The sequence below is a fragment of the Nipponia nippon genome, unplaced genomic scaffold (genome assembly GCF_047370975.1).
Source record: "Nipponia nippon isolate SJK-2023a ecotype South Korea unplaced genomic scaffold, ASM4737097v1 scaffold_4, whole genome shotgun sequence".
In the NCBI taxonomy this organism is placed as follows: Eukaryota; Metazoa; Chordata; class Aves; order Pelecaniformes; family Threskiornithidae; genus Nipponia; species Nipponia nippon.
The window spans coordinates 45,107,409-45,133,373 of NW_028262358.1; the positions used below are offsets into that span (position 1 = coordinate 45,107,409).

General features: G+C 39.4%; 1 protein-coding gene across 6 annotated transcripts in view; it reads right to left on the reverse strand.

The window, feature by feature from the left end:
• Nucleotides 1-213: 213 nt before the first annotated feature.
• DISC1 (DISC1 scaffold protein) overlaps nucleotides 214-25,965 on the reverse strand; it is a 203,624-nt gene continuing 177,872 nt past the window's right edge. For 3 of the 6 annotated variants that reach the window (XM_087776634.1, XM_087776631.1, XM_087776633.1), the window contains 3 exons: nucleotides 16,641-16,884; nucleotides 10,804-10,848; nucleotides 217-411 (listed from right to left, as the gene is read on the reverse strand). In XM_087776634.1, coding sequence (XP_087632760.1) covers nucleotides 250-411; nucleotides 10,804-10,848; nucleotides 16,641-16,884 — 451 coding nt within the window. In that variant the 3' untranslated portion in view covers nucleotides 217-249. Of the gene's footprint in view, nucleotides 412-10,803; nucleotides 10,849-12,517; nucleotides 12,594-16,640; nucleotides 16,885-25,965 lie in introns of all 6 variants that reach the window. The other 3 variants (XR_015708756.1, XM_087776635.1, XM_087776632.1) reach the window with 3 other exon arrangements.

Here is a 25,965-nt window from a genome sequence, read left to right on the forward strand (position 1 = left end):
AAACAAAAGGATTTTAACAGTAGAATAAAGGCTTTTCAGTGCCCCATCTCAATTTACAAAGAACTAACTTCTGTTCAAATCAATTAAAGCTGGATCAAACCACGCTGCAAATGCACTGTATGAAAACTTGCTACAGCAAAAACGCCTGCTTCAGCAAGACAATCAGTTCTCCCCTTCTTAACGTATTTAATCTACATTAAGAACCAGTATTCCATGTGAATCTGAAAGGCAAGTATTTCACATACATACTTACATAGATCGATACGTATCTATAGCTATATCAAAAAGGATATGAAGAACTCCTTCGTCAACCCTGCAGGCGGAAGTCTGCAGTTGATCTTCCAGATGCACCAATTTCTCACTTATTGCTTCACATTTTTCTCCCAACTCTGCAGAAAATATGAAGAACTCCTACAGGAAGTAAGTTGAAAAAGAAAAGAAAGCACGTTTGCTGCTGACTGCACTTTTCTACATCAAATTTGCATCAAATTAAAGGGAAAATAAAATATTAGTAAGGGGATATGATACTTCGCAGTGCTAAGACATTGTCTGAAAGCAAATTCCCATTAGAGATACAAAAAGTTGTTACTATATAACAAATAGGTGATTTATACGAAATGGAATGAGCGTGTGGTCTCAGTCTATTTCCCAGCAGAAAAAAGTCATGATCTCACTTTGAGCAGAGGATTAAAGGGGTGTGAAGACTGAACCGCTCTCCCTCTTCCCTGTTGTCTCACCACAGCAGGGGAGGGAAATCTCACACTGACTACACCATTTAGGTTCCTAAATTTCAAGTTGTTCATGTAAATATGTTTTACACTTTTGGGCCATTTAAATATTTCAAGCAGCATCACTTTTGGTATCTCTTATAAACACAAAATGTACTTACTTTTTTGAGGAAAAATCTGCCTAGAGTACTTAGGGACTTTGTTCAACTGATCAGAGAAAATGCATCAAAGTCTTAGAGATATCAAGACTAAACTACACTTTTTTACTGTGCTACCGTGAAACAAGACTAAATTTTCAAAAACAATGCTTCTCTACTTAGAACTTATACAGACAAACACTTCTTCTATTTTAAACTGAGTATTTTAAACCAGTTGCAAAGTCCTTCCCATAAGTTTGTCTGGTTTCAGATATACTGCACAAGGGTAATTTGTATCTTTTATATTTTGTATTGAGTACTTCTTTGAGAGACGACCCAAATAAGCAGCAAATATGAGAGGGAGCGGGGGAAAAAAAAAAAAAAATCAATCAACTTGTGCAGCACTGAGACAAGCCTCTCCTCTCCCCTCCTAAGGCATCATAGTGCTGTCTGCAGTGAATGACAGGGCTTATCTGTAAGGAAAAGATTATGGTGCCAAAATGAAGTTCTGCTGGAGCTATGTTGAAAAACCTGGAGTCATTCATCAGCTGGAATCCAGAAACCTGGATTTTCTCTAGACCTAGTCTATGCACTCATCCGTAAAGCCAGCTGCACATATGGCCATATACAATCTTCAGAAATTTTTTCTCCTTTAAAAAAGTACTTGGAGTCCTTTGCATTGATCTGTTTCTATAATAGCAGCCATCAGTGGTTGTTTAAGAGAAATCGAGCCTTCAATCAAAGGCCTTCCAAAGAAATCGTGCTAATACTTGTTGGAATGCTGCCCATTGTGAAACAATCTGATTTTTGGTAAACACATTTACCAGACCTCAGTTCTGTGCTATCCTTACATTTTGCGTCACACAGTGCATACACAGAGTCAAATGTCAGAAGAGCTCTGCTTGCTGGCACACCCTCTGTTACAGCACAGAGCTCTGACCTTTCTGCTTTCCTAGGTCTTCTGCCAGACATGGCTATCCAGCAGATCGCAAGGGTACACAACCAGCTGCAGCTTGAACCCTGGACAAGTGAGCTGGTTAAGAGAGGTTATGTTGCAAACACCCGCAGCGTAGACACAGTGAAGCACAACGTGAGAACCAGCTGGCTGAGTCCCTGGCTCTGTGCACGAGACCTGAGCAGCCGTCTTCAGAGTCATTACCAAACATCAGAATCTACAGCAGCACTCCACACAATTTATTGACGTAAAAATGACCCATTGTTTTTAAAATGAGCGCAGGGGAAGAGAAGGTACACGTTCTCCCTACACCACCTAGAAATGTCCTTTTCTCAAGACCAGAGGCAGAAGATGAGGAAAAAGCCTTCCATCCAGCTGCTAAATCATTATTCAGTACACCAGCAGGACTCCATATGCTGTTAGGGAGTGGGATAACCCAGGCAATTTCTATCAATGGAAAGCTTTTAGGGAATCATCCTGTGACATGCATGCAAGAACAGACGACAGTTGTCTAAAAGAACTTGGGTCTCAGGCTGGAAGAGTCAGTAAACTGCAAAAACCTAGTACTCTGAAAGCACATCTAAAACGATGACTACCTAGAGAAAGCTCCACCTCTGAACGCTGATTTTCCTCTAACAGTTAATTACATGTAAGAAAATCAGGTCTTCACATAAACATCATCTCAAATGCAAGAAAAACAGAACAAAATACACTCAGTGATATACAATCATTGAACAGTTAATTTAGGAAGAGCAGCTTTTAATCAATGCACAAACTCCTAAGTATTGCTTTGACAGACAAAAACCACAAGTGAAGTTTTCAAACCAGAATCTTTCTACAGACTGTGTACTTTGACAAAATGAATTAGTCCTGTACCGATACTGAAGAACTGGTATCTTATAGTGACACATAAAAAGCAGATTCTTGCTCTTATAACCTCAAGATATTGAATAGTCTGATCCAGTCGCTGCTTTTATCGAGAACTATTATTATATGAGATTCTGGATCACATTTGTGCTGTCAAGAAGGACGACACTTCTAGTCCTGATTTGAAATCACCAGTTACTACAGACAGCAAATAAAAAAACATGTTACAGTACACTCCTGAATACCTGTGCCATTAAGTATATTTAAATATAAAAAGCATTATAAAGACAGTTATTATAGTAGGGTATCCCTTTCTAATTTAGGGTACTGTTGATGGCAGGAACGTTTATCCAGACAATCGGTCACCCAGTTAGCACTATCATCAGTTGCTGTAAGAGAAGATCCGTTTCCTCCACTTTAGAACTGCTCTCATGGTTCCTGTCTCATATATGCAAATACGAGGAGTTCACTGAGCAGCTCATCTAAACGATAAGCACACTGGCTGGATTTGCCTAGCCCTGCTGTGAAGATCCACTGTGTAAAATTTTTCCCTATTCACCACGTCAGTGAATGTACAGGGCAAAACAGGCCTTTTAGATCTAGCCCCTCATTGAACTTCATGTGGGTTGAAAGATGCTGGCAACAGGAGACAGCATTTAGATACCTGGTTGGCAAAACAGGCTCCAAGTTGCAAGTGTGGCTGAGCTCTAAGGTGCACAGATCCTGAAAACCTGCGATAAAATATAACTACAGCCTGAAATGCAGTCACAGTACAGCTAGATGACTATACTTATCAGTGTACTGCTACCTAACCTGACCTCCTGTTTGACATTTTCTTTTCCTTTTTAAATGATAGAATGCTTTGGGATGGAAGGGACCTTTCAAGGTCATCTAGTCCCACCGCCCTGCAATTGGCAGGGACATCTACAACTAGAGCAGGTTGCTCAGAGCCCCGTCCAACCTGTCCTTGAATGTTTCCAAGGATGGGGCATCTACCACCTCTCTGGGCAACCTGTGCCAGTGTTTCACTACCCTCATTGTAAAAAACTTCTTCCTTCTATCTTGCCTGAATCTACCCTCTTTTAGTTTAAAACCATTACCCCTTGTCCTATCGTAACAGGCCCTCCTAAAAAGTCTGTCCCCATCTTTCTTATAAACTCCCTTTAAGTACTGAAAGGCTGCAATAAGTTCTCCCTGGAGCTTTCTCTTCTCCAGGCTGAACAACCCCAACAGCCAGGTAAAGAAAGGTCCCAGGAAGGACGGAAGGAAGGAAAGAAGGAAGGAAGGAAGGAAGGAGCCCAGCAAACAAGCCCCCAAGACCCTATGACTTCAGGTGAACGCTCGTTGTCTAGCAAAGGCATCTCACGGTGCTTTGCATCAGTACTAATCTGTATTTCAGGGTTCTAAGCTTTGGGTAGTAGCTTCTGCCCCGCTGCAATTCCAGGCAAGGACTTTATTGCTGTATTGGTCTTACACTAAACATGCTTAGGAATAAGACACTATAGTTTTTAACTCACTGGCTTTAATTCATTTGTCAACTGAATACTTAGATTCTCACTTAAAGTAAAATGTCCATTCTATCTCATGTGAAAAAACATAGTGCATTCTTCCTGAATGATCACATTTTGAGTGCATAATGAATTGTCTAAAAATATAACAAAAATCCTGTATACTTTGGAAACCAAGATAAATGAACAACGAGTACTAGGAAGATGTGCTTAATGCAGAATTGTTACAACAATATGGGAAGGCAGGGAAATCTGAGTAAGTAAAAATAGGATCAAACACTTGAAACCCATTTAATCATAACTATATGGCTATGGTTGCACTGCAGTGCAACAAACAGATCCATAAAGTAGGGGTTATATTCTATTAATCTTAAACTCCTCATAGGTATTTTGCCACTTAATTCCTTTTTTACACAGCAATAATAGTGTATGGCTAAACTATTCTTGCACCTACATGACCCAGCTGCCTTTTTAGTTGAAATGAGAAGTTCCTCCATAGTTTAGACAAGCATCATCTCTCAGGAACTTACTTGAAGGCATCACGTGAAAAATGCAGAAGGGTCATCGTATACATTGTGATTTTGCAGAAAAAAAAAAAATATATATGGCTTTTCTTATTTTGGATTGGAAAGATGTGGTCATGCAGAGAACTCTAACCTTAGTTTAACATCAAGAAGAGTTATAAATGAAATGGAAAAAAAATATACTGTTCTCAAAAATATACGAAAATAATTCTAAATATTCAACCAATTTCACAGTTTCTGCCCCCAGGCCCTCATTTGAAAAAAAGTTCAATAACCCAGAGAAGCAGATAGGAAAGATTTCTCTCAGTGCCTTTCATGCCTAGTAACGTCACTAGTAACATTTTTGTTTGATATTTGTCTATGTAGGCAGGGAAACAGCTGTCAGTGACACGCAAACTATTCAGAACAGCACCCGGTTGAAAGTGGCACTTTACACTGATCAACAACATCCCTGAGAGGAGAGTGGACTCTGCCTCCAGCTCAACATATTAATAAAATACAACTCATCCAAGCTTGTAGACTATGTCAATGCTACAAGCTACTGTAAGTCTTAAGACTTTGGTTATTTTTGCACTAACAGCACTTTTAGGCAGCAGCTAGGAGAGATTGCAGGAATCGGGAAAGAGCTGAGATGCAATATTGCTTTATGGATTTTTTCATAGCTGGCTGGGATTTTTTTCCCCCTCCCCTAAATCCTTAAGCAGTTGAAAACAGCACAAACGTGGGTGTGATTTGTTATTTCTTAAGGTGGTAACTGAAGAAATTCTTCTGCCTTCTCACGCAAAGTAGAAATTCTCATTCTCTCCCAGAGATGCAAGAGTCTGATGTGAGAAACAGGAAGAACAGACAATGTTCCAGCTGATGCACAGCTGGAGCATCAGCACACTGAATTAAGACTAGAGGGAACGGCTTCAACTTTAGTCTTCTGCATTTCAATGTACTCTTTTACAAGTCACTTTAGTCATCTATGAGCAACAACTCCTTGACAGCATTACTCAAGGAAAATGTTTGATCAGCTTTCTGGTGCCAACACCTTCCATGCTCTCTTGGATCTACCTCAGCAATTTTATATAGAAGAATCAGTATTCTAGTAGCTAGATTAATCTAACTCTATTAGGGATTGGAGTCTCTATTAGAGTCTTTGGTGGTTGTGCTGAGAACCAGGATTCCCAGATATAGCCTTAAAATTCGTTCTTCCTACAGAGGAACTTTGTAAAAAGGAGTTGCCTTACTTCAAACTAGCAGTATCATAACTCCAATAAGATACATAAAATAAAAGCCTTAGAAGATCTTCTACAGAACATCAAAGCCAAATTTCTTTCACCTGTACTAAATCCTCTCTCTCCTATAATAGTTAAAATCATTCAAAATAACATAAATAACAACTACAAGAAGTTGACCTTGCAGACAGACACTTCCCTTTATGGCACAAGGTTTAGAATAGTGACTTACTGTTGGTAGAAGTGCTGCATGTTTACCCTCACCCCTTGCAGAAGTCAATGGAAATTGTGAGCACTTGAAACTCCACAAAGTCAGGCCAGGGCATCTCTTAAATAATTTCTAGAAACAAAAGGTAACCATCCATATATTTGTCCTGCTTGAGCAGATGCTTCAGTCACACGCAGGCTAAGCGCACATGCCCTCAGATAATGAGCTTCGTGGCCACGAAGTGCAGATGGAGGAAGCATTTGTCCCTGCTCTGCATCCCAGATTTCCTGCCCTGTGTGCATTGTCCTGGGCAGGTGTCGTAGATGAGGAGGGTGAAGTGGCCACTGAGAACAGGTCTAATCTCTTACTCTGAAAATAACGCGTGTTACTCGTGACCAACACCATCCTAGCACCACGGCAAGGCTGACCAGGAAGCAACCAGGGACCACCAAAGCCCACTCTGTTGCTTGCAGTGAGATCAAGCCCACTGTGACTGTCCTCATCTGGTGTCTGTCCACACAGCTCTTAGCACCTGACAGGGATTTTGTGGTCCTGGTTGCAGGGCAGAGCCCGCTCCAGGGCTAAACTGCCTCCGCAGTGAGCAAGTTTTCCTAATGCAAACTTCCCTTGCTACAAACCAAGATGATTACATTTCATTTTACCCTTAAATAGCATGCAATGATAACTAACCATTGTGCTCTGTATAATTATTTTTAATGTGATTGAAGACTTTTGACTTTTAAACATACCAGGATTTTTAAAGCTTTTATTTCTATTCCTTTCCTTCAATGTGTTCCTGTCTTCTACAGAGTGAGGTGCCCAGGCCAGTGCCATGGTACTCTAGAGGGTTCGACATTCTCAGCTAAGCACAGTAATTATTTCTGTCTTACAAGTGACATTCCCATTAATGAGGCTGCAAATAACATTTGCACTTTCTTGCAACAGGATGAAAGTAACGAATCCCACTCTATTTGTAGTCCGCTATAACCCTAGATTCTGCTTCTGCAGTATTGTCATCTTAGCTGCTATTTACCATCTGTATACATAAATCCGACATTTTTTCTTCCTCAGATGTAATTTGCACCTGTCTTTTAACGTATCGCATCTTATTGATTTCAGGCTATTCTTTCAATCTATCAAGAGCATTTGGAATTCTAATCCTAATTGAAATTATGTTGACTGGCACATAAACTCCCAGCCTACCTCCTTTTTAAAGGCAAATACCAAAACTGCCTTTTACCAACCCCCTGGGACTTCAAGCTTCCTCTAGGAGTTTTCAAAGCAGCTTGTTAGTGGTTTGGAGATTGTTTTTCTTGGCTCCTATGCACTCAAAAGAAATTTCATCAGTCTAGCCTGACTTGAGTACATCTTACTTGCCTTAGGGCCCTTTACTGTGTTCGTCTCTTGCTACCTTGTGAATACTAAGAGCACTACATATATGGACACAGTTTATCATTTTTAGAAAGACGAAAAGCAAAGAAAATAAGGAAGAAAATATTTCTGCCCTCTGCTCTCATTTCATTATTTTCTCATTCACCTTTCTTATTAGAAGACACACATGCTTTCTTTCACCTGTCCCTTACATACAGCTTATCCCTGAACTCCCTTGCCACTTCGCATGTCTTTTGCTTACAGTAGCTTAGTGTGTTCAGTGGTCTTGCTCATTCACTCTGACACTGTGCAGTACCCTTTCAGGCTCACCCTTAGGAACATTTTTGTCCTTTCCTTTTCAGAATTCTTCAACACTGAAGAGTTGCTGTCATAGATATGTAGTCCGGCACTGTGTTTGCTCTTTTCTGCATCAAAAGATGATGGTGCTGTACTACAAACATGATGTCTTCTGGAGGGTACAAAAGATTATCTGCTGATTCCTCCTCCTACAGAGTTGGTCCCACAGAAACTCACCTATTGCTTCCCTGATTTTATTTAGTTGAGTTTTTCCTTCATTGAGGTAGTTACCTGCCTTTTCTCAGAAGAGAGATCAAGGTTGTTTCCCAATTACTTTTGCTCTTATCACCTTCCACTGACAGACTGCTAGCTTGTTCCATCAGCCTGTTTATGTATATTTAGGAGACTGCAGCACTACAACATGCTCCTCAGTTTCTCATATGCAACAATTCAGACATAAAGCTTTCCAGACAGCTGTTGTGCAACTGTGACCTACCTTCTCCCCACCATCACAGGCTTTTCCCACATTCCCTTTGCTTGCATTGATCCCCTTCTCTCCTCCACAGGGATACAACAACACATGGGAGTGTTAAATGACTCATCAAAATTACAGCCTGATGTTGGCAGTTCTTCCCCTCGTGTATCTTCCATTACAGCTATAGAGGAGTGTCCTTGGAAAAACATCTACGCAGGAATAGAGCTTTCCACTGCCTTCCAGCACCCTGCCGCGGTCTGGGTGACAGCAGTCTTCCCATTCCCATCCCTAGTAGACTGAAGATCTTTCCTGAGTGCAGCCTTCCTAAAATCAGTGCAGACTACTTCACTGGCTCATTTAATAAAATTGGGATAATTCCAGTTCCTGCTGTGGGAGGATGAGGCTATGTACTGACTTACCAATAAAAATTCACAGTGGGCCACGACTTGGAAAAGAAGCAAAAGCACCAAACTGTCTTCGCATGTCCACATGCTGCTGTGCTAGGAGTCAGCATAGCTGCGTGTCATTTATAGGTGGTTGCTAGTATTGTTCACTCACATCTCTGTTCTTGAGTCACTAAGACACTACAGTCTGGAATGACTAACAGGGTGCTCTCCTGCAGGCAGTGGGGAGACTGACAAGAGTGAATTAGGGGACCAGACTGTTAAAGGAACATTTAGGCAAAGCCTTGACATGGTACAGTGCGCCGAGAGTTTCACAGAGCTTTTATAGAGCTGTCAACAAGTCAACATCAATCCAGCTGTGGCAGTGTGGTAGAGCCTGGTTTTCTAGCAAATTTCCATTTCCTGTATTTGTATCATTGCTCTCTATTCTCTTTATGCATTTTTTTCCTCAAAACTTCAAAAAGGCAAAGTTCCTCTGCTTGTGAGGACTCTGAGATATTAAGCTCTTAGCGAATACTTCTACAGTGGCAGCCCTCTATGCCAGTGAGCTCTGGTGCATTTGCAAACCCAGCACACATATCACACTCATGCTCTGGGCACATCTCCTGTTAAGCAAAAGAACAACTTCTTCAGTCAAGGGCCGGGCTGTACTACGGCTTTCAGTGCAGGTCTCTGCTGGACACAAGCTCACAGTAGTACTCTCATTTGCTTTGGTCCAGACCATATGCAATTTTTAGTTTCCAGCAAATATTCTGCTGTCTTGGCAGCTATTACTACCAACGTGCCCTCAGTATTTTGCCCTGCTGGCAGTAGGGCTTTTTGCTACCTTTATCCCGTGGTACTACCTGCCCCTATTTCATGTCATCTGTGGACACAAGCACCTGCACAGGTGTGCTTTAATTCACAGCAAAGTTCACTGATAAGAAAGGCTATTTGCATTTTCTGCAAAGTTCACCTTCACTCTCAAGGTTTCCTGGTTTTATTTATGCTGAACTTACACACAGCCAAGCAGTCCAGCCTAGGCATGCTCTCATGCCAGTCTCCTTGTACACAAGGTCAACAATCTGAGTTTGATCTTGCAGTTAGATTATCTTTCCTGGAACATTCCAGCTGCTCCACAGTCTTTGGATTCATTGGTGGGAATCCAAAGAAATGCTTCATCTGAATAGTTATCCCAAACTGCAAATTTGTGTGTATGTATTTATTTATTTATTTATTTAATATTTGCTTGACTGAGCACTTGTCACTTGTACTTGACAGGTGGCATGTATGCTATTATGGAAGGTGAACTGGGGGTTACTTACCCGTGTAATTAATTTGCTGGCTGGACACAATGCTTAGATACTAGATTTCCTTAATATGTAATTTGCAGCCCAAGGCATACTGATATAAAAATGGAGCAGACCGAATCAGGACAGCTCTTAGAACCAGTACAACTCTTCTTACACATACATTACCTAAACTCTTAGTTTCTACGTAGACAGATTTTTGTATGTAAGCAGATTTTTCTCATCATTTACTCTCATAGGAAATGCATCTCATGTTACTCAATTATCCTAGACTTTCTTAAATACATAGACTAGGATGTGACATCTTTTTATCTATGAAAATAGTGTAAAATTACAAACATCCAGTGTTTTTATTCAGATAAAATTCCTATTACCCTGTATTCTGCTGCAGTAGGCTTTTATACTTCAAAAGTAAATTCAAAGGTATCTTTAGCGGTACACAAAGAAACAGGTAAAGCATCATGATTTTGTCCCATTCCTAAGCATCATTTCAATGCTACAGTGAGGCTGGCTAAATATTATTGGTCCTACTTTTCCCCAACATATTAATCCTGTTGTTGGTATGTATTAAAAGCACTAGCACAGGATTTAACTATAAACTCCCTGAAATACACAGCAATTTTGCCATTATCTTCAATGGAAAAAAACCAAACAAACAGGCCCACTCTAGTTGTGCCTGTGTTGCTTTTGTAAGTGCTCACACACTCTCTAGCAATTTTTACCCAGAGGTAATACTATAAAAACAAGCATCATTAGTTCTAATTGAGACTCAGAAAAGTCTGTCAATATCACCACTTTATACTGCCTAGAAAACACTTACCTCAGATAAACGACCCTCTGCTCCAAATGAAATGTCTTTCATAACCTGTTAGAGATAAATTATTAAGTATACAGTAGATACATGCTATATAAACAGATAAGATTTCAATGGAACTTATAAAAACCATAAAACACATTAAAAAGTTATATCAGGTGAACAATTACATCATTTTGCTTCACATGCATGAAACATTTCAGTTTCATTTATAATGGAGCAGTGGCAGCTACCCAATATTTAAAGCTAAATTTGAATACATTTTATTAAAGCCTGCCTTTGGCTTTCCAGTGAAAACCCACAAGGAATATGGCCTCTAAAACTGAAGGACTAACTATAGATTGATACTAACTTTTCTACCAAGCTTTTACGGATCTATAAGCCATTCAAGAGTCTACAGAAACTTTTTTGGCACAAACCCTGTAAGTGATTTTGCGCAGGAGAAACGAGAGACCCCACTGATGTTTTGTATTGGTAACGTGCTAACTATAGTTAGTTCCTCTTTCAAAACTTGTTTCATCTGTAATGTCTATAAGAAATTAGCCAACATCTCATTCATTGGCTGAAGAGCAAAGAAATTGGATCTTAGCATTATTGAAAAATCACTAATACTTATCACACATAACAGTATTGTTAATCTTTAAATAAACTGAGATAGGGGTATTGCTTTGGTAGGGCAATACTTAGTATCACAGGTATGCACATATATGTATAATAAAGTGCACAATCATTACTCTGCCATAAGATCATTATTATTACTGGGTACTATTTTCAGTAATCGATCTGTAAAGAGGTTGCTTAGATTTCTTTTACCTATAACATTAATTTTCTGATTATATTTTTGCTGCAAAATACACATAAGCATTAAGCTTACTGAGATGCTATGATCTCTAGCTAAAGAGTTAGCATTTTTACCAGTACATACAGTATCCCACGCAGTTAAGGGGCATCTTACTACACAACAACGTGTGTGACTGTAGAACGATGATCTGATCATTGTGTACAAGCCAGCCGCGTGTTGCTACAGAAATCCTTTGCAGCTTAGATTAATACAAAAAATATTCAAACAGTGACTTTCACTGATGCTTAATGCTGACATTTAAAATGAAGATTAAATTTAAAGTTTCCAAATTATTTTTGAAGCTCTACAAATACAGCATTTAATTAAAACTCAAATGAAAGCACAGTTTATTTAGCTTTCTAAAGGCTTTGTCCTTTACACATTGCACATTTGCCTCCTGGACCACAGGCTATCTCAATGCACCATAATGAGTTACAGCCTGCTGACAGAGGCTTTCTTGGTGCTTGCTGTTGCTAAATTCTGAAAAATGTTGTGTCATATCCTGTGATGACTTGTTTTTAATGACAGGCACCATATTAAATATTAATTATTATTTTTCATGATTGTCCACTTAATATCACTTAGAACATTTGATATCTTAAAAAAGTGAATCAAATAAAGGCTTTGCAATTACAGAACACCCTCCCAACACCAGAGTGCTCTACAACAGACTTCGAAACATCTTCCCAGATGGCAAAACTGAAGTATACAGAGGTGAAGGGAAAAAAAAAAACAAAACACAACAGCCCTTATTCTAACCCCTGCTCTCTGCTTCTTTTATGGTGAAAAAGTGAGAAATGATCTACAAAGAATTCCAATGGGATAACTACCAAAAACGCTGAATTATAAAAGGTAACACTACTGAATTTTGTTTTTTACCTTGTAACTTTAATCACCTCAATTTTCTTGAAATCTAGTAGGTGTTTCTTTCCTTCATAGTGATTAAGAGGGAGCACTGCACAGCATGCCAGATAGCAGAAGAAGAAGAAAAAAGGATAGGTCAGGAACTCAAGCCTGCAGGTGCACACATACTCATGTTCTTCAAGGTACTTGGTATTAGGGAGGTCCCAGCACACACACACCTCTCTGTTTATTAGTTATCATCGGTGTTTCTGGTGTTATAAAAAGGTGTTGCTTACACACACATTATCAACAAGCAAAAAATAAAGCAAGTTATCATAAGAAGTGGAACAAGCAGGCGTTAAATGTCTGAAGAGAAATGAAATGGTACTGTATATTTTATAAATCACCCAGATATGTATCTAACTATGTAATAATGATCATAGTGACTTCCACCTCACTCACGTGTCACCTGGGCAGAATAATGTGCAGTCAGTTTACAAGTATGGAACATTTCTCGGATGAAAACTAGAACCCATCTTTTAATTCCTCAGAGACATGGGAGAAAATCAAGCCCAATTAGTCACAAAAAGATAAACTAGAATTGCAAAGACGGGGCACCCTAATATCATCAAGATAGCTACCAGCTGGAGAGTACACACTTATATGAGAATTCAAGAAACTGTCTCAAATACATTAGACAACAAGCTGACTTTGATGTGATTGAGGCTAGTAATATTGTCTATAATTTTGCTTCAGCATGTTCTTAAAATATTATAATCTAATGAATTATCTGTAATTGAGAGTAATACATCTTAATTTTTAAGTAACTCAGAGTGTTCCACAGGATGATTTTTGCTGGCCTCACTTTATTTAGTTTTGACCAAAAAATTAGTAGTGATGTTTCAACAAGCTGAGCTGCCAAAGAATGTGATTGTCTTCCCTGGTTAGCAGTCAGTGTTATAAAGGAAACCTGATTTACTGGATTATTTTGGGATGCCACAGTCTACCACATAAACAAACTGGGGAAAAAAATCTGTACTGTTTTAGAAAGCACAGTTATGAAGACTATAAAGTAACTGTTGACAGTTAATAAACCTGTGTTCACACATGACAGTAAAATATCTGAACTTTCAAAGAATTTATACCTTACATATTTTATACCAGAACATGTCATATTTTATGATCTAGTGAGGAAATTCAATTAAAAATTAAAAACAGCCCCTCTGCAAAGCGGGATCTGAGGATCTAAATGAAGGGTTCTTTCCATTCGTCTATTTTGCTTTTCTTATTATTGTTATGTTTCTTATTTGTTTCTTTGTTTTCTAATGAAACCTACACAGTAAGATACAGTTATATGCAAGAAAACTGTATTTATAGCATGCATCAACAAAACCAATATCTCCTCTACAGTAATACTTAGCCAGATACGACATGATAAATAACTGGAGAGCTTCATTTATAGCATTTCACCGTAAAGAAAATCCATCACCTGGGAATGAAATGTACCTTCTAAGGCATATATGCACATATGCTATTATTACCCTTTACTATACTGTTTTGAAGCAAGTAATTCAGTAACCTCTAAATACAATAAACACCACTCTTTCCTTTTGCTTCATTGACCAACAGCTCTCTCTAGAAATTCCCCAACAGGAAACAGAGGTGACACGGTTGAAGAGAACAGTCATTCTAGAAACACGGCAACCACATCAAGCTACGCCTCTCACTGGGACACCACAGCCTTGTTAAATAACATCAAAACAAGCATTTTGACAAATACATGCTTTTCTATGAGGTATCCCTACTTCCTGATAAAGTTTTTCCATGAAAGTCACATGAATGGCTATGTTTAAAGACTAAAAGCCACACCACTATTTTATTTTTTGCCTCAAACATTAAATTATTTTTAAATAAAAAAAATACAATACCATATAACAGAGCACTTATACTACAGAAGTGGTTTGTCTTTCAACTAACTCTGTTTACAAATCAAGACATCCTCTCTTGCACTTCAACATGTTAAAAACTGGAAGTTAGCATGATTTGTAGGTAATGTGTCAGGTTTTTTGTTTGTTTTTATATTCTGTACATCATATTTTGATGAACTACTAGGAGATGTTAGGAAACGTTATGCTATAGCCCTTCTCTAAAAGTTTAGATACTGCCTGTCACTGCTACTGAGACCCTACAAGCTTTACTACCTAAAGTTTACTTGTTTGGGTAAAACTTCTATACACCACAACAAGGAAAACATCGCAGCTCCTGAAAGTATAAAAGCAAGCTGACCAACCCTAATTCCAGAACCAGAACGCAGTCTATATGTTGGGGTTTTTTATGGTCGCAATGGGTTGCAGTCATCACTGATGCATAACTTTGCCTCAATAGTCAAAGCTGCAGGCAGCACTGAAGCAGAGGAAGGCTAGTCAAGTAAGCTGTGATGAAACATGGTTGTGTTGCTCAACTCCTTCTAAAAGCTGGAAAACAAATTCATGTTCTTATATTAACGAAACTGCTTCTTTTTTTCTTTCAAGTTTGTCAGTCCTAGGAGTGCTGTGGGAATAGGTGCAGGAATACCTCCGCAGGTCCTTGACTGATGGGCATTTTCACATTTATATTTACACATCAGCTTCTAAATGGATTTTGGCACATTCTCAAAATGGAGTTTATTCAGGACACCAGGATAGGCCAGATCCCAGGCAAAGGCATTTATACCACAAAGTGTAAGCACCTAGATGAAGAGCTGAAGTTAGGGTAATACTCTCCCTAAGTTCCCTCTACGGTTGATAGAGACAGAGAGGAAATTATCAAAAAGCAAGTACCAAAGGAGGAGCTTAATGGAAGCACTGCAAATATGCTTTCCTCTTCCATTAAACTTATGGGCAACCTGTCCCTCGGAGTCCTGCACCTCTCTCCAGAACCAGAAGTCACCTCACTTCAGTTGCCTAGATGTCAATGTAGGATAGCAATGCTGATTTCCAGGGAAACGATCTGGACTTGCAGGGGTAAAATATGTGATCATCTACAGCACAAATCTGAAGAGTGCTACAGAAACAGTCACAAAACCCCAAACTCTCCAGAGCTTCTCAGCGGCACTTTTGAAAGGGGACCGCAGGTTTCCGTAACCAACAGAGCTGCTCATGTTCCTTCAGCAGGCTCATCAGGAATACGATGAGAGGGGGGAGGGGAGGGGGGGAAATATCAAAGCTACAGCTGACCATTTCCAACAAAAATGCTCTCTATGTGGAGTCAGTCCATAAACCTTTTTCCCTAGGAAAAGGTTGCACATACTGTTGAAGCCCAATTTAAAAACAGAATTTTACTAACAAGAGATTTTACAGTAAGGCAAGGTCCTGCTTTCCACTAAGTCTCAGCCAGTATAAATGCAAAATTAGGCATCAGCTTTCGATGTAACACACAGTTCGACAGCTCTTAACATCAGGTGCGATTAAGCACACTTTTAATTTTTGTCAACCAAATTCCAAGGTAATAAAACTGTCAACTCCTGTTGGAGGGTTTTTTTGTCACAGTGGTGGTGTTGGGTGATGAAGCTCTTTAACAGCTTGTTTACCTTGGCAGTGCAGTTAAAAGATTATTAGGTAGCTGCACATTTTTAAGCAAGGATGGCATTCCAGAGCAGAACACAAAAACTTAAAAGAAATTTGTCAAACCCTTTAAGCCTCATGATTTTCTTCCTCCTTTTCATACTTGTTGGATGCTGGAAGCCTACTAGCATCTGAGCTAGGAAGCCTTTGACCATTTCACTAGGAGAGGAAAACTTACTCACTCCTCACTTCAGCTAACGTAGATCCAGGCTAACAAGTCAGCAGAACTAACTCAGAGTGAAATTCGTCAGCATGACGAGGAACAGCCGATAATTTGTGTTAAATACTTAATCATTTTTCCTTTAAATCCTGACGTACATTCTGTATTCATTGCCTGAATAATTTCCACATTTTAAAAAGACTAAGGGTGAAAGGAAAAAGGGTTGAAGGGCTTCTGAGAAGCTAATAAGCTATTTTATTCATGTCCCAGATTGGAGCCCAGATGTTCAGTTCATACTTAACCTGCCCTTCTGACCCATCACCCAGATTCAACTCCTCCTCCCAAAAGGAAAACCAGCAGCATTGCTTGAAATGCAGCTGTAGAATATTTCAGATACCTCTTTTAGCTCGCTGTGTTTCGGGCAGGGAACAGTGCTCCACTCTGTGCCCTTTGGAAAGTGACCTTCTTTTCTTCTTTCAGAATCGGATGGGCCATCAACGGTCATCTCCATCTCATCCGTTTGGTTCTCCTCTTCCTCAAAAACACAGCAACTGGTTTCTTTCAGTTGAAACCCTCGGATCAACAGCTGACAGGCCTCCAAGTCAGCTTCCCACACTCTTTGGAGCAGCTGGCTCCCGCAGCTGAAATAAAAGCCAAAAGAAAATAAAACTGCAGTTCAGGGAGAATAGTTGCTATTTCAAGCAACTTTTGGGATGACTACCTATTATTAGATAGGAAAATAAAAACAACAAAAAAACCAACAGCAGCTCAAATACTTCCACAGAGCTATTTCAAACTGAAAAGCAGTAAAATCACGGCCCTATTACAAAGCCGATGCCATAAGAAAACCCTTGTGCCAAGATGTTGCTTCCAACTGTACGGCGTACACTGGCTGCATGTGACCTTCTCCTGATCGGATGCAAATTCAGGGGTCTTGTGATCACAGTCAGAGCTTCCTTCATGCCACTGGATATACAGGCCTGTCACCCTAAAAGCCGCCATGTGGTTTTCCTTAATTTGATGTCAAAGATCATGTATGAGCAATCACACTATTTACTGCATTAAATCAGCTCTAATTTTTGGAAAATAGGTACACAAAATTTCTTCTTAGACTGAAATGTGCTTGCTGAACTGGTGAATCAAATTAGATTAAACTATAATACTCTTTGTTTCCTTCAGTCTCATACTTTTGAGTGTTGTCCTTATCTCTCACTAATGTGCTTTGGTTTTTTTCTACTTTGTTATCCCACCAAAGAAAAAACAAAAGTATTAGGAAATTCAAAATACCAAACTTCTTCATACTTTTAATCCATTGATCATCTCTCAGAGATATCCGTGTAGGTTACAGATACTGCTCCTGAGATCTGTCCAACAGATATTTTCACCTGAAGTAAATGGGAATTCTAGGCATAAAAAGTTTTTCGGAACAAGACACTGAATACTAACATCACACTGCTTGTAAGAGATGTGGTCACATCTCCATTTAATACATGTTGTCTCTATGGAACCAAAAGGTTACGTTGCCTGCTAAAATATAGCAGACCAGTAGCAGAGCCTGGGATGGGACTCAGAAGCACCGATTCCCATGGCAATACACACTTCCAGACAGATTTGAATGTTAATACTAATAACCACAATATTTTTTTCACAGTGCTTTTCAAATTATATCATTTGCTATATAATAGTAAGCAATTATAAGTGAGTAAAAGAAGGAAAATAACTATTCGATTTTAACGTTTCTAAATTAAATACCAGCTTATCTTTTATTCTAAACGAAGGATAAAGGAGCTGCACTGCTTGCAATGAATTCATTAATCTAACAAAGGTACGTTTTTAACTCTACAAACTCTGCAAGATGCCAAGCTGTAAAATTCACACAGCAGTATTTTGAGACTGAGAGCAAAATTAAGCTCCAGAAGCCGAGCTACGTGATCTGTGCTTAGAGTCATATATATGTTTACTGAAGGCAGAATGCAGCATGAGGTCCACAAATTGGTCTCCCCCAAGGAGTTCAGAGTATCACTAATTATAAAGGGAAAAAAGCCTTCACTTCTGTGTTCCATCCAGGTAGCATTTCGCTTACCACGCCAGACAAATAAAATAACCCCCACTGTTTCTCCACTCGTCAGTCACATCATCATGGTTACACGGTCACAACATTTCCCTACAGACGTACATAAGCCCATTTACTTGCTTTTTGAAAAAGTTGTTTGCAGGTATATATGGCTTATTATTAAAGGCTCAGAAAATACACTAGAGACCTAAATCATAATTTCCAGTGGATAGCTTGTTTTGGCTATTCAATTTAATGAAGAGCTCTACTGACAATACTAGGACAGCGATAGTGATATATGTAGTATTCACAGTGGAGAAGATGAATAGCATATATAAAAGTACAGCGTAATGGTGCCTGGGCTGCTGTTATTCAGCCATGACTCAGCTCATCAGTCAACATGCTTTTGATTGCGTCTAAGTTTTACACCCATTTAAGTAATCAGCAATTACTGAACATACCGCTAATAGATTGCTTTTATTTTAAGGACAGCTTTGTTTTACCATTGTATCTATAAAACTCTGATACATCTTGAACTAAGATACTAAGACGTTACGCTGAACTTTTCAACTGAAATCAGTGAATGCACGTATACTTGGATATTCTGAACATACCTAACTAAGCCCAAGGACTCTACATCTTTTAGTCTGTCTTTCGAAATTCAGTGCTTAGAAACATTTTTCAAACATACTTTTTTAATGAAAATTATTTGAAAGCTGCAAACAGCTGACACAGAAACACATACCAAATAATTATTAAAAACTATGTTGTCCCCAGCATGCAAAAATCTTTAGCTTTTACATCAGGTGTAAAATCAAGCTCAATTGAATTTCAGAGTTTGGTTTATTCATGTTCAATCCACACTAAAAGTGCATTTGCAGTCCCCATGAAGCCAGAAGTATGTGGATGCCTGTACTGAACACAGTGAGTTTTTTCAGGTATGCAACTTTTCAAAATGATGGATCGATATAAATATTTATATATTTATATAAATATAATATATATAAATATATATAAATATATATTTTTTATATATTATATATAAATATTTATATATTATAAATATATAAATATTTATAAATATTTTATGATGTAAGAACTTCTAGGTGTTATATGCCTGTCTGTACATTACTATCAAAGTGGTATATGTGGCAAGTTCAGTGGAGGTGCCAGGAACAATTTGCTGGAATCCACAACAAATCGCAATCCATCGACCATTTATATAGACCCTACAACAACAAAGAATACCTTAATCACCTACTGATTGTGAACTTCCAAGTGCCAGAGTGCTCATGAGTCCAAAGTGCCAGGCTTTGTACAAACACCAAACAGATTATAATGACGGCCCTTTTCTCAGAAAGAATTTTAAAACAAGCAACAAGAGCTAGGATACAGACGAGGTTGTTCAAAGAAACACTGAGACAACAGTGGACTGAACATGGCACATTAGTTACAGTACAGCAGTTTAATTAGTTACATCAGTAACTAATTAGTCTAATCACTGTCAAGCACACTGAGGTATCATAGCGAATAAGAATTTTAAGGACTTGCAGGAGGCCAGTGAAACAGGTCAGTGGATACCTAAGATCTCCATCCCTCCATAAAGGAATCATGTATGAAAGGCAAAAGATGGTAGTATAAAAACATAATGGGCAAGTGATTGATACAAATGTGGTTTAATACCTGTAAATGGAAGTTAGTCTTTTGGGAAAAAAAAAAAAAAAAAGACTGAGCGGGTGGTAACAGATTGTGACCAGCCTTGACATTGAAGGCTAGTAGTTACGTTTGACGTGACAAGACAGAGGGAACCAATGGAGAAAAGAAAACAAAGTGAAATGATCAGAAACACAGAATTAAAGTTTAAAAAAAAAGAGAGAGGGGGAAAAAGAACAGTCATTGCACTAGCAACAGCACTTTCAATGGACGAGGGTAGGGCAAGACTGCTTTCGTCAAGTCAGAGCCAGTGAAATGGATGTTGAAGTAAGTGAGATGCAAGACTCAACCCAAGTAATTTTTTAACTGGATAGATAGCTGGGACAGGTCTTATCTCAAGGATACTATGCAGAAAGAATCTGCAAGAGCAGGCCTAAGTTGACTTGAAGAATGGCTGAGACATCCACAGCAACACAAAAGGACGCAGCAGGGAGAATTCTGGATTAGGTCAAGTTGATGATGATGAAAGAGCTGTCAGAGAAACAGAGCTGTTTATGGACAGGAGGAAATGAATGTGGAACAAAGAGGTTTATCCTTGAGTTCTCTTCATAAAGTGGCAATTGAGATTGTAATTGCAGATGCCTTTACCAAATCTCAAGTAGTTTTCTAGGAAACATCACCAGAGACCAGAGGGAAACTAGAGGATATCTTCAGTTTACACATAATGTTAGGAGAAATTTGTGTCGAGAGTTATATCCAGCAAGAATTCTCCCCCTCTTCCTTGAAGTGCAAAGAACATTGCTCCTCTGTCTTTTCACAAGATTCCCAGAGATATCAATGCGGGCTCTCTATGTGGCTCTCAGCACAACATTATTCTAAAGCTATTTATAGTGCTAACTGGAACTACGAGAACATGACTTTCCTATTGAGTGCTCTGCATACATACAAAAGGCACAGTCAGTTCCTGAACATTATAGCCTAAATGAAAACATGCCCGTGTAAAAATAGCCAAAATATTTTGTATTAAACCCTATTTAAAACAAAACAAAACAAAGTCCCCCCAAATCTCCTCAAAAGCAAATCAGAATCAACACTGGGAGATGTCACTACTTGTAAATCTCATCACCTCTAGTTTTTAGGAATGACCCTTGGTGAGTGAATTGTGAAAAGTGGTTTATAACACCCTGAGGTGAACACTGTGCGTTGATAGATGTTGCTTATTTTAAGGGAAATCCCTGTAAGAAGCCACATCTTGAAAACCAAGAGAGTGAGACTGAAGCTAAAAGACTACATAGTAGGACATCTATTTAGAAACTGCATAAACAAAAGCTAACTTATGAGGGGAAACTAACCATCGCTAAGAAGAAATACGCTAGAAAACTTCCTTCTAACAGGCGAGACACACTAAGATTCAGGAAAGCATGTACTTACCTTTTCCCAGTACCTGGCACACATGTTAACACTGCATTCGCTGACCCTAAAGGCAGTTTTCTCTGACAAGAAAGCAAACTAAATGCAACAAAAATAGTCTGGCAGAAACAACAGGGATTTTCATTATGACAATTAAAATGATTGGAAAGTTTTGAGGCTTGCAGAAAATGGCAATGTGAATCAAAAGACTTTGCTTTACATCCCCATTCTTTGTTGATCTATTGTACAAACCAGGGGAAGTTTCTCTGTATTTTGGTTACTCGCTTCTATTTATATTTTGCACCACAGGGAAGGAACTAGCTCTTCTTACTCTACATTTAGTTACGTCTTTGTTGCCTTTTCTTAAGGCAACAGCCATGCAGTGAACAAAGGAGGCAAGTAAAAGAAAGTATGGAGTACTAATACTTAGAAGAAGGAAGGCAACCATATTGCTTTACTGTTACCAGAAATCCACCCCTCTGATTTGGTTTATCATATTAATTTACAGTCATGCATTAATAGCCCTTTTTATATTTAACAACTATTTACTACTTCAGGAACATGCTTTGCTTCTCTCCTTCGTAAAAAAAGGTTTCCAGCCTGATCAGTTCTTGATCTTTAACCTCAGCTGTTACATTTTAAGATGCCTACAACCAAACTGTTGAACAAACCAAGGACTACAATGTTGCTATCAGTGGCTCACATGAGGCTCTAAGGAAAGGGAGGCACATAATCCTGTTTTCCCCATCTGTCTGGTGTGCAACAGCGGACTGATAAGGGAGAAGGTACAGCTAGGGCTCATCAGATCACAGCTGTCAGCTGATGAACATAAAAGAGAGAAGAAAGAAGGTGCAGGAAAAGGAACAGAGAAAACTTGGACTCTACCTGAACAGCAAAACTTTTTTCTTCCCTTGGCCTGCACACTAGAAAGTCACCTTTTCTAAACATCTGAAATCAAAACCTTTTGTTTTTTTCTTCTTGCAAGTCTCCCTAATCCTATAAACCCCTTCATACAACCTCAATTTCACCATTTAATTCCTTGCGTTGCGTCTCTTCTCTCCAGGCTCCTCAGGAGGCGAAAAATCTCATGAATTGACTTCATATTGTTCCAATCGTGTGGTTGTCCCCCAGTGCGGGAGACATTCTTCCTACTCCCTTATTTCAAAGCTCACTGAGAACACTTGTTTGCTGTTCAGCAATATTATTGCACTTCTCCATGTAAAAACAAGACTTACTCCCAGAAGGTCAGGAGACTCCATACTCCCCTATCAGATGACAACCTGCTCTAACACCTGCCTTGGAGACTAGCTAGACCTCCTAGGCAAAGTCTGAAGCTTACAGTACTTTTCTCTAACACAAGCAATTTGCTTCTCTGACCTTGTCTTCTACCTTATAAAACATACAATAATATCTAGAAAACAACAAGTAGCTGACCCTCTTTAAACGTGATGTTTGACCTACTAGAGAATACTCTGGACCAGAACCACAAGAGCCCAAAAAAGCAACCCTCACAATCCCTATCTAACTTCTAAACCCCTATGTCTTCAACACCTAAAAATTTTGCTCTGGGCTGACTTTTCTAATATCTAAACCTTATGAGCTACAGACAAGTCCTCTGCACAACAATCTTATCCAAAAGACATCCAGCACACCCAGACAGGACATGAGAGTGCATCACAGAGATGTGGACGCTACTTTCACGCAGCTGGAAGAATGGGTGATAGCAGTGGCTCTGCCTTCTACGGCATCCCAGGAGCAGAGGCAAATGCGCAGAAAGGGACAGATTTGAGGAAACTGGTGAACAGAGCCCCCAGACCAGACCAGCCCGCAATATGGAGGCTATGGCATCCTCCTCTCCTCTACTCAGGGATGTAGCACAGCAGAGGATACCTGGAGGTGCAGTAGGCAGAGTACCTGGAGCCAGGTCTCCTGTGTCTTTGCTGAATGATCTAACCTCTACAATATCGCTAGGGAACAACCACCACAGTCTTTTAAGTTATGTTGGGATTAGGAGCCATCCTTTCTTGGCTCTTTGAGCAAAAAGAGCAGCAACAGTTCAATTCCCTCCTTGACCACATTTGCCAAATTTCAGACGAGTCCTAGTGGAGAACCCCAAATACGAGCAAACACCTGCTTGTCTGAGATACTTAACACCTTAGGCACCCTAGGCCCAGTATAAAAAAAACTGAGAGAATGGAACTGAAGTGTAACAAAATCACTTTCAAAGGAAAAATGCCATGATGGAATGCAACCACTCAAATTGTATGATGTTCAACAAGGCTCAGTACTGGGTCCTGCACTTGGGTCACAACAGCCCCATGCAATGCTACAGGCTTGGGGAAGGGTGGCTGGAGAGCTGCCCTGTGGAAAAGGAGCTGGGGGTGTTGGTCAATAGCTGGCTGAATGTGAGCCAGTAGTGCACCCAGGTGGCCAAGAAGGCCAATGGCATCCTGGCTCGTATCAGAAACAGTGTGGCCAGCAGGACTTAGGGAAGTGATCGTCCCCCTGTACTCGGCACTGGTGAGGCCGCACCTCGAGTACTGGGTTCATTTTGGGCCCCTCACTACAAAAAGGACATCGAGGTGCTGGAGCATGTCTAAAGAAGGGCAACAAAGCTGGGGAAGGGTCTGGAGAACAAGCCTTATGAGGAACAGCTGAGGGAGCTGGGGTTGTTTAGCCTGGAGAAGACGAGGCTGAGGGGAGACCTTATTGCTCTCTACAACTACCTGAAAGGAGGCTGTAGTGAGGTGGGGGTCAGTCTCTTCTCCCAAGTAACAAGGGATAGGACGAGAGGAAACGGCCTCAAGTTGCACCAGGGAAGGTTTAGGTTGGATATTAGGAAAAATTTCTTCACTGAAAGGGTGGTCAAGCACTGGAACAGGCTGCCCAAGGAAGCAGTTGAGTCCTCATCTTTGGAGGTATTTAAGACATGTAGATGTGGTGCACATTAGTGGTGGACTTGGTAGTGCTAGGTTAACAGTTGGACTTGATGATCTGAAAGGTCTTTTCCAACCTAAACAATTCTATGGTTCTATGATTCTACGAAATGCTGCACAACCTCCTTCAAACTGCTGCTGCCTGCTGCACAGACCTTGTTTTTTTCACATCTCTCCTTGCCCCCATCTGAACTTTCACTCCAGGGACAGTGTATTTCTGCACGTCTGGCCAAGGGGATAACCTCCACAGGTCTTTATACTCCTTTCAGTTGAAAAATTAACTCTTTTCTTCCCTGCCTCTATTTTCTCGCCCCTGCTGTGCTGTTACCTAGCAGGTAACGCTGCCATTTTATTACTTGTGGTAGCCCCAGCTATTGTCTTTAGATGAAGATCCTATGAAAGACTGCAGAGAATAAACATATGCTGCACTATAGAATTAACTAGCCGAGAACATCTAAACTACATGGTATGTTTATATGTTTATGTTGTATTTGTTAATGATTTTAATTGTATTGTTTTATCCTCATGTGAAGGACTTCATAGTGTATGAAGATGTACATATATGAAGTAAATGAGCCTTTTTAACTTGTGTAAATACTTTCCTTTTCACATAATGGTAGTGACATTGAAGCAAAATCAACGTACCATGTAACTATTGTATATTTCACAGTGCTACAAAATGAGGGACAGTTTTCAAATGTGCATACCAAACTGTCAAAGCAGGGTAAACAAAGGGGAGCTGTGAGGGGAGCAGTTTCCTACTTTGGATTTGTAATGGAATGATTTCTGTCGGCAGCTGAGATGCATTATTGAGAATATAGCCTTCAGTGCAGAAGGCAAGACAAACTGTGCATTAGGAGGGAGGGCTGGAAGCAAACCACTGCCCAGGACCAACTGCAAGTGGGACCAGCATACCTGATCTCCTACCGGAATAGCATTTTTCTCTCTAGTTCCATAGATTTTGATTTAATGAAGCATTATGTTTTACAGCAATAACTGTATGTTAACAAAGTGATGAACCAGACATAAGTTGTACCCTCTCCCATAAATCCCACTCTCCCCCCACCCCAAAGAAAATATAAATTGTATGTAATGTGTCAAAATATTTCTCACATGAAGAATCATTACATTCTCACACTAATATTTTAAATCAGTTTGGGGCATTTTGTACATGTGCATAATGAGGTTACACCGCCAATTCCATAAATTGTATAATTAAGAAAAAATGGATAAACGCATTTTATTATAGTGGATGAATTCTAAGATTACTAAGGAATTTTCTCAGACATTTCAAATGCTATTAATTTGAACTGACTTCATAAAACATTTCTTAAAAAAATTCCTTCCTATTAAGACATTCAGAATTTTTCATAGAAAGGCTAATAACAACAAATAAGAAATAATATTCATGTAAAAATACATGGCCCCTCACAGTGAACTCAGTAAACAGAAAAACGTAAATATCTGACAGTATTTTCTGCCAAATGTTTAAAAAAAAAAAAAAAGCCGCCTCTCAGCTACACTCATTATCCACAAATTTTTCCACTCAGTAAAATATTACCTACTTCATCCAGGATACTGAAGGATCAGAACCTAAACTGAAATCTAAAACCAATCTGCTAAGAACCACGACATCTTTCCCTTGCCTGTAGAAAAAAAAACTGATATCA